Source organism: Emydura macquarii, unplaced genomic scaffold (genome assembly GCF_026122565.2).
Source record: "Emydura macquarii macquarii isolate MOO-44397 ecotype Brisbane River unplaced genomic scaffold, CSIRO-AGI_Emac_v2 contig_318, whole genome shotgun sequence".
Classification (NCBI taxonomy): Eukaryota; Metazoa; Chordata; order Testudines; family Chelidae; genus Emydura; species Emydura macquarii.
In genome coordinates, this window is record NW_027130455.1 from 9,027,611 (window position 1) to 9,042,453 (window position 14,843).

The following is a 14,843-nucleotide window of genomic DNA, read 5'->3' on the forward strand; positions in this document are numbered from 1 at the left end:
CTATGTTCATGCAATAAAGCATGATGTCACAATATTGCAAAAAGTAAACCTATTTCCACTGGAAATAAAAAAGCATGGAATTTTTGTTTATTATTTTTGATATTATTTGTCTGAGAGCAGCATTTAGAAACTTGAATTCTCAGATGCGCAGAAGGGATCAAGCTCCACTGTGCTAGGCAGTGCATAAATAAAACAAAACAACAACAACAACAACAACAAAAACAGTCTCTGCTTCTATTTACAAAGCTGCACTTTGGACTGAATTTTACTCAGTGATATGCCTCGAAAATGCACTCAGACACTAGCTTACGCAGCACAGTATCCAAGTACAGGGATCAATTTCTTGGGCTAGGAAAAAAGTGCATAAGCAAGTTAATACAGAGTCCATATTCATCATTGATTTAGTCTCAGGGCCCCATTCCAGAACCCACTTATGCTGATAATTTGGCACCAAAGGCAGCAGGAAGACAGCTTTCCTGCTGCACAGATAGCTCAAGCCACAGAAAACTACTTCAGAAGGATTCCACTTGCTCCAGGGCATTTACAAGTGACTCTCCATGGGGAACTATAGAAGTGAAGCACTGAGCATGCTGGGAATATTGCCAGCAGGCCAGTGCATACAGCTGATTCCCTGGGCCAAAAGACTGGCCATACTCTTTATTCCTCCCTAGCCCCTTGGCAGTGGCTGTGTTCTTGTCGCATGGCAGAAACTGCAGGTCAGGGCTGCAGATTCCGCACCTCACCCCTGTGACAATGTTTGAACTTGAAGCAAACCCCTTTGGCTAGTGTTCTGATGGGGGGTTCAGATTTCAGCCCCCAAGGAGGAGGTACGATACGTACTATATTTCATGGTACACGCCCTGTGATAAAGTTAGCTATTATCCTACTGGCATTATGAGAAAAAAAAACATAAATCTGCTTCCCTAACAAAGGCAGCCCAAGTTAAAGGAAACATTAACAACCTCTACTTTTTCTGCACTGTAAAGAGCATATTTCAAATAGTCTATGGCTTGATCTTGCTGTTACTGCAGCCAGTGGGAGGAGAGGGGCTGTGGATGTCCAGCATCTCTTAAAATCAGGCCCGGTATTCAGATGCCTAAATATGGATTTAAATGCTTAACTTTATGCACCCAAGTTTGAAAACACTGGTCTATATGCTTCAGTGCAGTATTAGTCACTGCTGAACAAGGTTCTTCCAAAAGGGATCAGAGGAAGACAGATAAAAATGTGTTAAATTATTATTATTATAAACAATAACACAAATTCTAACACCTTCAAGTGTACTTTGTCATCCTGATTTGTTTTTGTTTTTTAAAAGGAGCACCCCTTCAGTATAGCGCTTGTCTGCCAGAAGCCAAAAACTTCAGGCCTCTTCTTCAGCTGGTGTGAATGGCTGCGGTGCCCACTGACACCAGTTGAGGAGCCGGTCCTTTAGTTTTTAATAAGGCTTTCACCACCACTCTGTCAACTTCATGGGCGGAGTTTGGGGGAGGGCATGGAGGGCATTGCCCCCCCAAACGTATGCAGCTGACTCAGGTGGGCCTGACGGAAAAACAAGCAAGTCCGGCTTCTGGTCACGTGACCAGAAGCCGGCCGTTCAGGAAAGCGACCAGCCAAGAAACTAAGGTGCCCAACGTTGCCACGGTAGCTGAAGTGGAGCGCTGGCAGCAGAATAAGCTGACTAGGTAGACATATATATCTAACCTCCCTACCTCTTGCCCCCCCAAATTAAGCAGTCACACTCCGCCTATGGCCAACTTGCATCTCCTCAAGCCTAATCCCCTCAGAAATCATTTGACTTCAGCATCTTCCTTTCCTCCATAAGCCGTTGCTGTTCTCACAGAAGAGGAGCCTGCAATAAGCGATGACACTTGCAGTACTAGGCAGGCTTCCCATTAACACACGTGTTTGCTTGGCACGCCTGGAGCTAAAGAAGTTGTAAGCAAGGAGGCACTGTGCCATTGCAGCAGATGGGATGATTCTATGCAGCTATCATGCAGTGAGTGTATCTGTTGTCGGTAGAATTCCCAGCCGGAGCCTCTGAGCTGCTGCCTATCCTTAGGTTCACTTGTCTTTATTAAAGAGGATGTTCCAAACAGCTGCTAATTCCTTTTAACATATATAAGCTCCTGTTTCCATCTATTAGCTGCAGTGTGAGCTGGCCTTCTTTTGTGACATGTCTTTGCTTTTACATCAGTTTGAGGCATGTCGTTTCCATGCTGTGCCGTTTTATCTCACCAATTCAGAGCTGAACCTATAGAAATAGGTTTGGCCTCAAATCCAGTTATATGGGGAGCTGATTGGTATGAAGCATTTGAGTGAAAGGGGAACTCCCCCTATTTTGCATTTTGATACGATTCTATAGACATCTGGCTGGTTCTCTGGGGATCAGAGTATTCTTGATCCAAACATATTCCTGCCACCTCCAGTTTGTTTTATCTTTGTCAAATAGACAGTGACTTTCTTGCAATTCAAATAGTAGTTGCAATGAATCTCTATGTCTTTCAGTGAAGACCCTTGGAACCAAATAATTTCTTACGAATAAATAGGCAGAATCTTTTACCTGATTTGAAGCCATATAATTCAATCAAGAAATCTGGAAGAGCTGATTAGCAGTTGCTTAAAGCTATAAAAATAATAAAATGCTCCAACTCTTAATTTTTTAAAAAAAATGCTAAAGTATTTTAAAAATCAACATTAAATGGATATGTGATGTTAAAACTGCTTTTGTAAATCATGGTGTTTTGTTTGTGTATCTCTGAAGGAGAGAGAAAGAAAGAGCAGGTCAGTTTGTGACCATATGATTAAACCAGCCTTTTGTTCTTTACCTAACTCTCACAGGTATTTTGAGTTAATGTGTTAATGTCTCTAAAATGCATCAAAGTTTAAAAATACTGTATAAATGCTATGAAGTATTTTTCCCCTCACTTGCTATTTTAATGAAGAGGAGGAAAGCAATGTTGTTCTCTACTCATATTTTGCCCATGATCCCAGAGCAGCTAAATACTGCTGTTAAAATGATGCACACTGAAATAGTTAATGTTGATATTTAAGGTGTTGTCATTAGTATTCAGAGTTAGTGCCCCACTGGCTAATAATGGAGTGCCATTTATTACAGGCGGATCTGATAGCACTGCTTATTATTAAGGTTGCCTAACACTGCCCATTTTAAGACCCTGTTTTCAGTGGCTTATATTTTTATCAAACTCCAACTGTTTGGGCTGAAATTTTCCATGTCGACTGTCTGACTCAGACTGATTTCTTTTTGGGAAACATTCAACTGACACAGTGCATCCATTGCTCCTCCCCCCCAAATAAAAAATGCTAAGGAAAAATACACTGTTTAGCTCATGTTCAATATTTCCGGCAACTGTTCTTTGAACAGCCCTTGTGCTGTTATACTATGGAGTAAAGACTTGAAATTTGGCAGGGGAGTGGCCTGTATGTCAAGGATATGCATTCTGTGATTCCTGTGAAAATCTAACCATATTTGGCCTAGTTATAGGCCTTTGAAAAATCGGAGTTCACATATGCTCAGTAGAAATGTCTTCAGTGTTCAGTAGCAAAAATCCCATAAGATTTCATCTTTACTGAGTGTGTGCCATCTCCTCACAGCTTAGTGTTGACCAAACTGTGCATGCTCCATCTCCACAGAGCATGGTCTCTCCAGCCTAGGGCTACAAGGGCTCATAAGAACTTCCCCTATAACAGTTGTTCTAAGGCAGGAGCAGGCCAGGCACTGAAACTGAGAGCAGGGAGTCTGTCTCTCCTGTGCTCTCAGTCCCCCCAGTTGGTACACAGACAGCATGGAGGAGGAAGCCCTCTCACCATTCCTCTGCAGTCAGCAAATAGCTGTGAAACCCACTGGAAAAGTCTCTCATCCTTCACTAGTGCCCGTCCACATAGCAGTAGTAGGTAGTCATCCTCTATCAATTACTTCATTGGCTCAAGTGACAGAGGTCTGTGTGGTGGATCTAAAGATTGCAAAGTCAAGCACTCAGAAGTTAGGATATGCCAGAAATGAAGGTTGCCTTTTAATTCAGCCTTCTTGTACGTATGTATTATAATAGACTCTTTAATTAGATGATCATGTACTATTTTTTCCACAGGACCCTTGCTTCATTCAGTGCACAGGATGCCCAGCTCTGGGAATGAATCAGAACTGTATGGTACAGAAGACTGTTGTGTGCAGGATCCCTGTCTTTTCTGGTGCAGAAATTGGAAGGTGCATAGTAATGAGGCAGGGGATTGCAGGAGAAGAAAGGTAGGTTTCATGACTGATGCCCTGGAGAACTGGATTGCCTTAGCCACAGAGTTCCTGTGTGATTCTAGGCAAAGCACTTAAACCAGACTTCTCACTGGTAGTCACTAAGTGTGTGTTCCTCATTTTCTGGGTGCCTGACTTGAAACCCTAGGGTCTAAATTGCCGAAATGCGAAGCACTCACAGCTGCATGGAAGTTGTGCTTTGAACATATAAAGTGCTATATGATGCTAAGTCTCTGAAAAACCAGGTGCTAGGTGTCTCAAACTGGGCACTCAGAATTAGTGGAAACTTTGGACCTTAATCTCTCTGTGCCTCACTTTCCCATTTGTAAAATGGGATAATACCACTCCTTCACTACACAGGGATTTTGTGTGGAGAACACAGGTACTACAGATTCATAGATAAGGTCAGAAGAGACAATTGTGATAATTTCATCTGACCTCCTGTATAACACAGGCCATAGAATTTTCCTGAATTAATTCCTGTTTGAACTAGAAAAACATACAACATTGATTTAAAAATGGTCAGTGATGGAGAAACTACCACGACCCCTGTTAAGTTGTTCCAATGGTTAGTTACCATCACTGTTAAAAATTTGCATTTCATTTCCAGTCTGAATTTCTCTTCCTTCGACTTCCAGGCACTGGATCTTCATTTACCTTTGTCTACTACATGTGACGTATGCCACAGAAAGTCCATGAGGAATTTAGTAATTCTGTATTTAGAACAGGGATTGAATAAATAGTGTGCCATAAGTAAGGCATGGGGGCTACACACTGAACAATGAGAACACAAAAAATATTGAATAGCTGCTAATTAAGCAAGACCCATCTAACCTATGCACTGAATGAGGCAGGAATCCTGTGGAAAATACAGTATGTGATCATGGATTGGACAGATTCTGACGCCCTTGTTCATAGTTAGTAGCACCTTGCTCCAGTGACTTCAATGACCCTATATGTGGAATAAGGTGCCATCTATGTACAGTGCTGGCCTATAGGTACTGCTATGTTATCCCTTACGTACACAAGGGGACCAAATTAAGGTGGCACATGCAATCTTTTTGAGTGCTTGATTTTGCAGCCTTGCTAGTGTTCTGTTGATGTAGTTTTTTGGAGTACAAGCTAGGTATTTATATAGCCAGCATCACTGCAGGCTCTTTCAAATCATTTGTAAATTCGGCATGACCCCCATGGCTCCTGGTACATTGCCAATGACTCTTTGATGTCACAATGTTTGGTCATCGCTGTAAATCTGAGTCTCTTGTTTTTCTCTTAATTTAATTGTAAATCATAGTAGGATTATCATAGGAAAAGGGACCCTACCATTGTATACAGACGACTCTGGAAAATTCAAATTCAAAATTTATCCAACTAAATTTTACCCTTTTGCTGAACACTGCTCACTTTAGGACAGATTCTGATGCCCATGTTCATAATTAGTAGCATCTTGCTCCAGTGACTTCAATGAGTAAGGTGCTATGTAAAGCGCTGGCCTGTAGGTGGCTGCTATGTTATCCCTATAGTCATTGACTTAACTGGACCAGAATCGGGTCCCTTTGGTAGCAAAATATATTTCTGTGTGCTTTTTCCCCTGAAGAAAAGCTGCCATTTCCTTTCCTAAGATAAAAATTAAGCTTTGTTTACTTTATTTTAACTCCATTGCGGATGCTACCATCTGTGCCAGCAAACACAATGTTCTGCCGTCCTTAAAAGCATGCTACAATTTGTGGTTATCTAACTCGCATTTGACATGGTGTAGGGTTCTCTTTTCAACCCAGTTTAATGATATGCTCTTTTTATATACTGAGGATGGCTCAGACTAACAGAATTGTTTTGCCTGGTGGAAAAGAAATAGCCATGACTGTCACAGTGGCTGGTTTATAGAGCCGCTGAAGTATAGTTAGGGCCCACGGCTTTGAAATTATGGTACTATAACAATCCTTTATTTACATATATTGCTGAAACAGTAAAAAGAGCAAACAGATTTCTTAACTAGAGACAGCTGAAATATCCCCTCTGGGCACTTGCTCTTCTTTGAGGCAATAATGTATGCAAGTCTAAATAACTTCAGCGCCTGGATTCCAAGAGTAAATTATCTTGAATTGAACCGTTTATGTTATTCTAATAATAAAATGGACCCAACGTTTGGAGCTGTCTGCATTCCCTGCCTTGCCCCGATATAAATTGGCAATACATACGGTGTTGGGAAAAAGAATTACCATGAAGTGATTTGTTAGAAAGGTTTCAATTTACTCACCATGCAATTGCTGAGCAATACTGTAAATAGACCAAAGCGAAATCAATAGAAAGCACAATTTCTACCCTCCCCAGCTTGCTAACTTGGCGAATACTTGAGCTAATTTATTATATATGGAATCTGAGTTAAAGTTTCATCTTTACTCCCTAGGGATTTAAATAATGTTATTTAGCAGTTTCTCAAATGCCACTGCTTCTTTTTCACTCAGAATTATTTTCTTTTCCCTGTTGTTATACACTGCTTATTTTGTTTTCTTTCCTTACATTCGCAGGTAAAACTGCAACGTTTGCCTGCGTGCTGCACATCAAAGTCCTAGTGCCATGACTGGTGTTAATACTGATATGCCTTGTTAATGTGAGTGCTGTCGGTCCATTTCTTTCAACTATCTTTGAATTTTCTTCCATTGACCATAAAGTCTTCAGCTTCTCCAACTCCACCTTGATCTTACTTGCTGCGAACCAAGGCAAACTAGGAAGGATGGTGGGATGGCAGCAGGGCCAAATTAAAACTCCCACTAGCGGAGCTGTTGAAGAAGGTACCTTGGACAAGCAATGACGGCTGGAGGCCATTCAGTGCTCCCCTCTGATATGGTCAGGGAGCACAGAAAGACCAGTTATGGCTGCTTTCTGCATAAGAGCACTAGGGAAAGTGCTTACAATCTCCTCCCTGTGGAAGCCAAACATCAGCTCCTTTATTTTCTTGCAACACTGGTGAAGAACAAGCTTGTTCTTACAGAGGAAAAGACACCAGAGCGTGCAAGTTTCCTGCAGATTTCCCTCCATTTCTAAAAGTGAATTTCAGTTCAGTTGAACTATGTAATGTCTGTGCAGAGCTTGGACTGAGAAACAATAAATAGATGCTAAGTAACGTCATTACTAACGGTGTTTGGGAAAAGTGCCAGCCTGTCTAATAACTTGGATCGATGGGTGGAGCCCACAAAGACAATGAAACGCTCCCTCCTCTCAGGTGAGGAAGGGGCTACTGAGCCCTGAAATCAATAGATTACAGGGGGCAAAGAATGAAAACGCAGGTGACAGGGGTGTAGGGTCCAAGAAGGAGTCCAAGGAGTCAGTGGATGCTGCCCAGAGGAACCCTGCCTAGATGTGTGAATGGATGAGGGTCTGGAAAAAGGGCTCACAGTCTCAGAGAAGCTCGTCTAGCCAATGGCAGCAGGAGGCTGATGAGTAGGCCCTGGGACTCTGGAGGGCCACAGAAGGGGTATGGCATAGGGGTGCCAAACTGACAGATATGGAAAATGAAACACTGAATTGTGCATGTCAGAAGAAAAGCTTCCTTGTCCATGTGCTGCAAACTCTAACTGGGACAGCCCTGCCTGAGAAATGAGAAGGTAGATCTGTCTCCACACCCATTCAGCACTCTCCCTCACTGACAGGACTGCCACGCCTTTCAGCGCTTTTTTTCTTTTTCTTTTAATTTGAAACCTGCTCATTAGGAATTAGTTTGATGCTACCAAACCCACTTCACACAAGCTGCCAAACTGTCTCTAGACAAGAACAGTCACCTACAATTCAGGTGTGATTCAAATCAATGACCTAACGGTTTTGCCCCGTTACCAAGACCCTGAAGTATTCAGTTCTCCACGGGACTATAATGCACATGGATTTGTTTTTTTTTCAGTTTTATAATGCCATGGGCTTACAATTTAATATATAGATATGTTATCAAATTACATACTCAGAAGTGGATGATGGTGTTTGTGGAATCCTCAGTAACGATGTGTACCAGTTTAACATATAGAGAAGAACAACTGTATTGTTCAATCTGTGATGGATATTGGGTATCAGCATCTTTGTTTGCAACCTCTGTTGCTGTAAATGGATTTTGAAAGCCTTGGTTGAGCAGTAATTGTCGTGCTGTTGGTGTCTATATAAATAGGATTATAGCAACACCTAGTAAAAGACAATCTCTTCCTTGAATTCTAATAGTGAGAAAGGTGAGTGCCATCTAATTGTTAATTATGAAGGGGGCCGGTTTTATAAACTTTGCCAAACCTAAAAGGCTTTTATAGAGTTTATAAGACTTTTCCAACATGTTTCTGCATAGAAAGACTTGTGACATAGACTAGTGAGAGACAATAAAAAAAAGAGGTCATGTCTTTTATTGGATCAACTTTTGTTGGTGAAAGAGACAAGCCTTAAAGCTCTTCTTCAGCTCTGTGTAGCATGAAATCTTGTCTCTTTCACCAACAGAAGTTGGGTCAATAAAAGATATTACCTCACACACCTTGTCTCTCTAGTATCCTGGGACCAATAAGGCTACACCACCCGGGCAATAGACTGAATGAGACAGACAGATGCCTCCCCGTCACCGTCCCAAAAATGAAAAATGTAATTCAAGACATTTACCACCAGATGGCAAACTAGTACAGCTCCCTCCATTCTGGCAAGGATTCCTCTCGCAGGCATCAGGGTACAGAACACAGCCAAGCTTTAGTTCAGTCAGGCCAACAACTTCTGCGAAGCTGCTGCGCTTGTTTTGGAGCGGCAGTTCATTGTTATTCAGGACAACGGAATCCAGGCAGCCCTGAAAACCACTAGAGACCTGGGTTGTCCTCTTGTCAGTCAGGCTCCGGACATTATCCACTTGCACCTGGGCTCCAAAGTAGACAGAGCTATCTGTACTCAGAGTCTGGAAGTAGAGGGGGGCTTTGCGCCGCTCCACATAACTATCATCAAGTGAGAGGCTTGTGAAATTCCGATTGAGCTCCAAGAAGACTGAGTGCCAGTTGCCATCATTAACAGGCCTGCCAGAAATTCCCAGGATTCCCGGGCCACTTCCACAGTCCAACTGGAACCACAATTTGCCGTCCACAATCTGTGAGGGTAAAAGCAAAAACCAAACTGTTTAAAACATCCATCATCCATTTCTTTAATGTGTGTCCTTTAAAACTGTCCTGATACTTTACGTGATTATTGTGGCATAGTGTAGCGACCACTCATCCTCTCACAACACCACACAGACACACATTGTTACTGTACATTAGATGTGGAAATATAAATAAGTTTCACACTAGAGGAGATAGAGACAGTGTAATCCAGTGCAAAGGGCACTGGGCTGGGACGCTTGTCTTCTATTCCAAGCTGTCATGAGACTTTAGGCAAGTCACTTCATCTCCTCTGTGCCTGTTTCCCCTCCCATCATGGGTCTTTCTTCTCTACTTAGACTGGAAGCTCTTTGGGGCAAGGACTGCCTTGCACTGTATGTTGGTACAGTGCCTGTGTTTAGGACAATGGAGCTCCAACCTCAGCTGGGGGCTCTTGGTGCTAATATGAATGAATAGGTTTAATGGAGTTTACATTAGTCAGGCCACAGGATTCTGCACCCCTGTAGCTTTCACTGAGAAGTAGAGTTTATGTTGTTTTTCCTAATGACACAAATTCACTCCCCTCTACCAATTGAGAGTGAAATCCTGGTCAGTTTACTTCACTGCACTCTAGCTTCCATAAGGAAAATGCAAGAGCTGCCTGAGAGCTTCTACTTTCTTTCCTTCCCTCATATTTGTGCTGAGCTCATCACTGTGGTGTCTCAACCTTTAATTTAAACATCACCACCACCACCACCACCACAATGTAAAGGTCACACCTGGTCTAGTTTCCCCTTCCCTCCTCCCCTAGAGGCAGCTGGGGATTTATTGATGGCAGATTTTATTATTTATTACTGTTCCTCTTGCTCCTGGTCTGGCTGGCTGCAGAGGAAGGGAGGGCTGGCTGGATCACACTAGTGGTTAAGAAGTTGGGGGATCTAGTGTGGCTAGGAGACTGGGCTAGAACTCACTAGACCTGGGTTTAATTCCTGCCTCAGATTCCCTGTGTGACAGTGGGGGAAGTCATCTGATCCATCCTAGGCCTCAGTTCTCGATCAATAAATCAGAGTTAATACTTCCCTACATCACAGGGGTGTTGTGAACATAAAATCCATTGAAGGTTGTGAGGTGCCCAGATACTAGGTGAGGAGGGCCAGTGCAAGTACATAAACAGTGACATGTGGAAACTTATGCTTGGGTTTCCCTGAACTTGAAGCTCTGGAAGAGAGAATTCTTGCCAGCACTGTGGGGAAAATGAAGTTCTTGGCCCCCCAAATCCAGAGCATAAAGACTGGCTTCCTTGATTAACTGTTTATTCAAAGGTTGTAAGTGTCACCCAAGGAACTTTAAAATGACTGATAGTCCCCAACTCTATTTCCCACAACATGCTAACACTTTCACTGGACCCACACACTTTTAAAACCCTCGTAATTGTTTTACTATTATTTCACACTAAATTTGGTCCTTCTAAGGCACAATCTTTTTGCTGTGAGGACAGGCCCACCATCTCTCCTACAGCAAGGTGATCCAAGTGACAACCCAGCCTCTGATTTAACAGCTGCCAGTACTTCATCTTCCCTTAAAAGACACACAGTGTGTGCACCTGTAATAGAGATGTCTCAGCTTTCAGCTCTAGTGTAGCACAATGAAAGGAAAATAGCCTTCAGGCCTCAACTAATGTAGCAACAGGGGTGAAACAGACAGTGGGCAGAATGAACTTTCCCTTTTAGACCTAGAGACCTGTGTTCAAATCTAGATTAGGTTACTGATGAAAATAAGTTTGGGGGTTTCCCTGGTCCTTACTGTATAAAATAATACTATTTTATTTTGAATAGCACCTGCACTGTGATACAAAATGCTTTATCACATTCCCTAAGTAGTATGTATCCAGACCAGCCCATTTTGGGACATCTCTGTCCCAGTATTTACCCCCCACATAAGATGCAGACACTGTGTACTTCCACAGCATTCCATCCAGCAGACATTCCGCTAAGAGGACTCTGTGTTAGTTTACACAGACAGAAGCTGGCATCAACCCAGGTTGTATCTAGCCCATAATATCTATTTTACATATGGGTAAACTGAGGAAGAAAAGTGAACTGGGTCGCCATAGGTCAAAACACAAACTGTTGCAGAGCTGAGTACAGAAACAAAGAGTGTTGACTCTAGGTCGCCTGCTCTAGAGGTTCTCAAACCATGGTCTGGGCCGCACATGCCAGAGAGCTGGCAAGTCACATGGTGCTGGTTCCACCTCCTTAGGTCCAGCCACTTCAACAGGCCTATCATTAGGAAGAAGAGCATAGAAACCATTGGAAACAAGAAAGAAGTGTCAGCCTATCTGCTTCTGGTAGCTACTGCTAGATAAGAGGAGGAGCAGATGAAACAAAAGTAGCTCCTAAGGACTTGCGTCATCAGCAGAATGACGACAAGTAACTAAATATTTCCACATGTAAACAACTGTAGTTGGCAATGGGATGTTGTGCAATGTTGCATGGGAAATGGTTTCCTCTGATCAGTGAAAAAGAGGGGCGGTGCCCATAAGGCACTCATTCTCTCTATGAAACAGTGGTCCACACTGTGAACTCCACATCACTCTAGGCATCAGATAGACACATATTTCAGTGAGCGTATCTGTGCATTGCTTGGCTCTACATGGTGCGTTAGCCTTTCACTTTCATCTGCACTTGAGTTCGCACAAAAGTGCCATACGAAATATTAAAGCTAATACTCTGGATTGCCCCACTCCTTGATATTGTTTTTTTTCTGACTTGCCTGGCTTTGGAAATCTAGATAAAATATTTGGGACAAGGGGATGGGTTGAATCTTCAGTTACGGCCAGCCTCTATACCAGTTGTTGGCCCCATCCCCTGCAGCCTCTGACTCTGAAGCTGGCCAGATTTGGACCTGACTGTAACTTTGAATGGGCCTGCTCTTATTCATGCTGGCAGATAATGGCTCTAAGAAGGCTGTTCCACTGCCCAGCACTCAGAGGGTGAGGGCACAGAGCTGAATAAATCGGCTGTACGCCAACTAAGGACTCTCTTCAGCTGCTTTACACCCATGAGTGAGGCCTAGCAGATGAAATAGGCATAGAAAGAGGGTAAGGATTTGGCCTTACAAATTTATCATGAACAACTCTTTATTTAAAAGCCCTTGATCATACAAAACTGTTAGTGTCTGATGGGATTAAGGAAAATAGGAAATGTTTCTAACCCAACAAACTTAACTGATAGAATTCAGAAATCTCAAGTGTGGTCTTCTACTTCCAAAGTTCAATAAAGAAAGAGGCTGAGAGGTGTGTATAAGAATAAGTCTGGAACCACCTTCCATTTCAAAGTCTTATCGCAAGGGGGCTTAAAAATTGGCTGTCAACAACTACTTTAAATTGAAAGCTAGCCTATTAAGCTATCAATTGAGGAGGAATCTTTTGATCATCTAGGTGGCCCAACAAACTACTATGTGGTTCTTTTTAAATGAAGAAGCAGCAGATTATTTTTCCCCATGCAACAAATAAACACACCAGTTTTGTAAGAGGAACTTAGACAGACGGTTTTGAAAGTTTGACCTGACATGGTCTAAATACAAAATATGGAGGGAGGGGGGGCGGAAGAGAGAAGAAGCAGTGCTTTGAAAAGTAGCCATTACAGAAAGAACTGTAAATATAATTCTTTTCCTAAAGGCTTTTATTACGTTTACTACGGAGTCTATTCTTCTGCATATTATATACATATAACTCCCATAAGGCTCATTATACCCTGACAAGCCCATTATGGACATGTCTTTTACCGGTATCCATGTAACATGTTTTTCCAATTATCTATCTAAATACAGTTCTATACACACACTCTTGGGGCAAACATTACACAGTTTTTATCTGGAAGACAATATTTTAAAGGATCTAGAGTTTAAAAATGTTTTACGTATCTTTTATCATAGCTTGATCTTCTCTTTCCTTTCTTTTTCATCTATTTTATTCTTCCCTATTATTATGTTTATTCATTCATTTATGTTATTCATATTAATATTACAGCTCCTCTGTGTTTTCTGAAATTTTGTGTCCATTTCATTTAATGAAAAACACATGCAGAGGAAGACTGGAAGAAAGGAAGGATGGTCCAGAGGGTAAGGCACTAGCCTAGGACTTGGGAGACCTGCAATAAATCACTGGTAACAAACTGATAAATTAAACAGTAGTAAGTTAGCAGGACCAGGCAAGAATTCTGAAGTAACTCAAATATAAAATTGCAGAAATACTAACAGTAGTATGTAACCTGTCATTTAAATTAGCCTCTGTATCAGATGACTGGAAGATAGCTAATGTGACACCAATTTTTAAACAAGAATTCAGAGGCGATTTTGGCAACTAGATGCCAATAAGTCTAACTTCAGTACCAGGCAAATTATTTGAAACTATAGTAAAGAACAGAATTATCAGACACACAGCTCAACACAATTTGTTGGGGGAAGAGTCAACACTGCTTTTGTAAAGGGAAATCATACCTCACCAGTCTATTAGAATTCTTTGAGGGGGTCAACAAACATGTGAATATAGTATACTTGGACTTTCAGAAAACCTTTGATAAAGTCCCTCATCAAAGGCTCTTAATCAAAGTAAACTGTCATGGAATAAGAGGGAAGGTCCTCTCCTGGATCAGTAACTGGTTAAAAGACAGAAAACAAAGGAGGAATAAATGGTCAGTTTTCAGAATGGAGAGAGGTAAATAGCGATGTCCCCCAGGGATCTGTACTGGGACCAGTGCTGGTCAACATATTCATAAATCATCTGGAAAAAAAGGAAAAGAGTGATGTGGCAAAATTTGCTGAGGATACAAAATAACTCAAGAGAGTTAAGTTCAAAGCAGACTGTGAAGAGTTACAAAGGACTCTCACAAAACTGGGTGACTGGGGGGGAACAAAATGGCAGATGAAATTCAATGTTGATAAATGCAATGTAATGCACATTAGAAAACATAATCCCAACTATACATACAAAATGATGGGGTCTAAATACTCAAGAAAGAGATCTCAATGTGCAGCAGCAGTCAAAAAAGCTAACAAAATGTTAGGAACCATTAGGAAAGGGATAGATAAGACAGAAAATATCACAATGCCTCTATATATATTCATGGTACACCCACACCTTGAATACTGTGTGCAGTTGTGATCACCTCATCTCAAAAAAGATACATTAGAATTGGAAAAGGTACAGAGAAGGGCAACAAAAATTATTAGGGATGTGGAACAACTTCCATATGAGGAAAGATTAAAAAGACTGGGATTTTTTCAGTTTGAACAAGAGACAATTAAGGGGGGAGATAAGACAGAGGGCTATAAATTCATGAATGGTGTGGAGAAAGAGAATAAGTGGTCACCCAATGAAATGAATAGGCAGCAGGTTTGAAACAAACAAAAGAACGTACTACTTCACACCACATACCGTCAACCTATGGAACTCGTTGCCCGGAGAGGTTGTGCAAGCCAAAAGTACTATTGGG

General features: G+C 41.8%; 1 protein-coding gene across 3 annotated transcripts in view; it reads right to left on the minus strand.

The window, feature by feature from the left end:
* The window catches only part of FAT3 (FAT atypical cadherin 3), a 532,268-nt gene that overhangs the window by 24,427 nt on the left and 492,998 nt on the right, over window positions 1–14,843 (minus strand). For all 3 annotated transcript variants that reach the window (XM_067568394.1, XM_067568392.1, XM_067568383.1), the window contains exon 22: window positions 8,891–9,359. In XM_067568394.1, coding sequence (XP_067424495.1) covers window positions 8,891–9,359 — 469 coding nt within the window. The remainder of the gene's footprint in view (window positions 1–8,890; window positions 9,360–14,843) is intronic.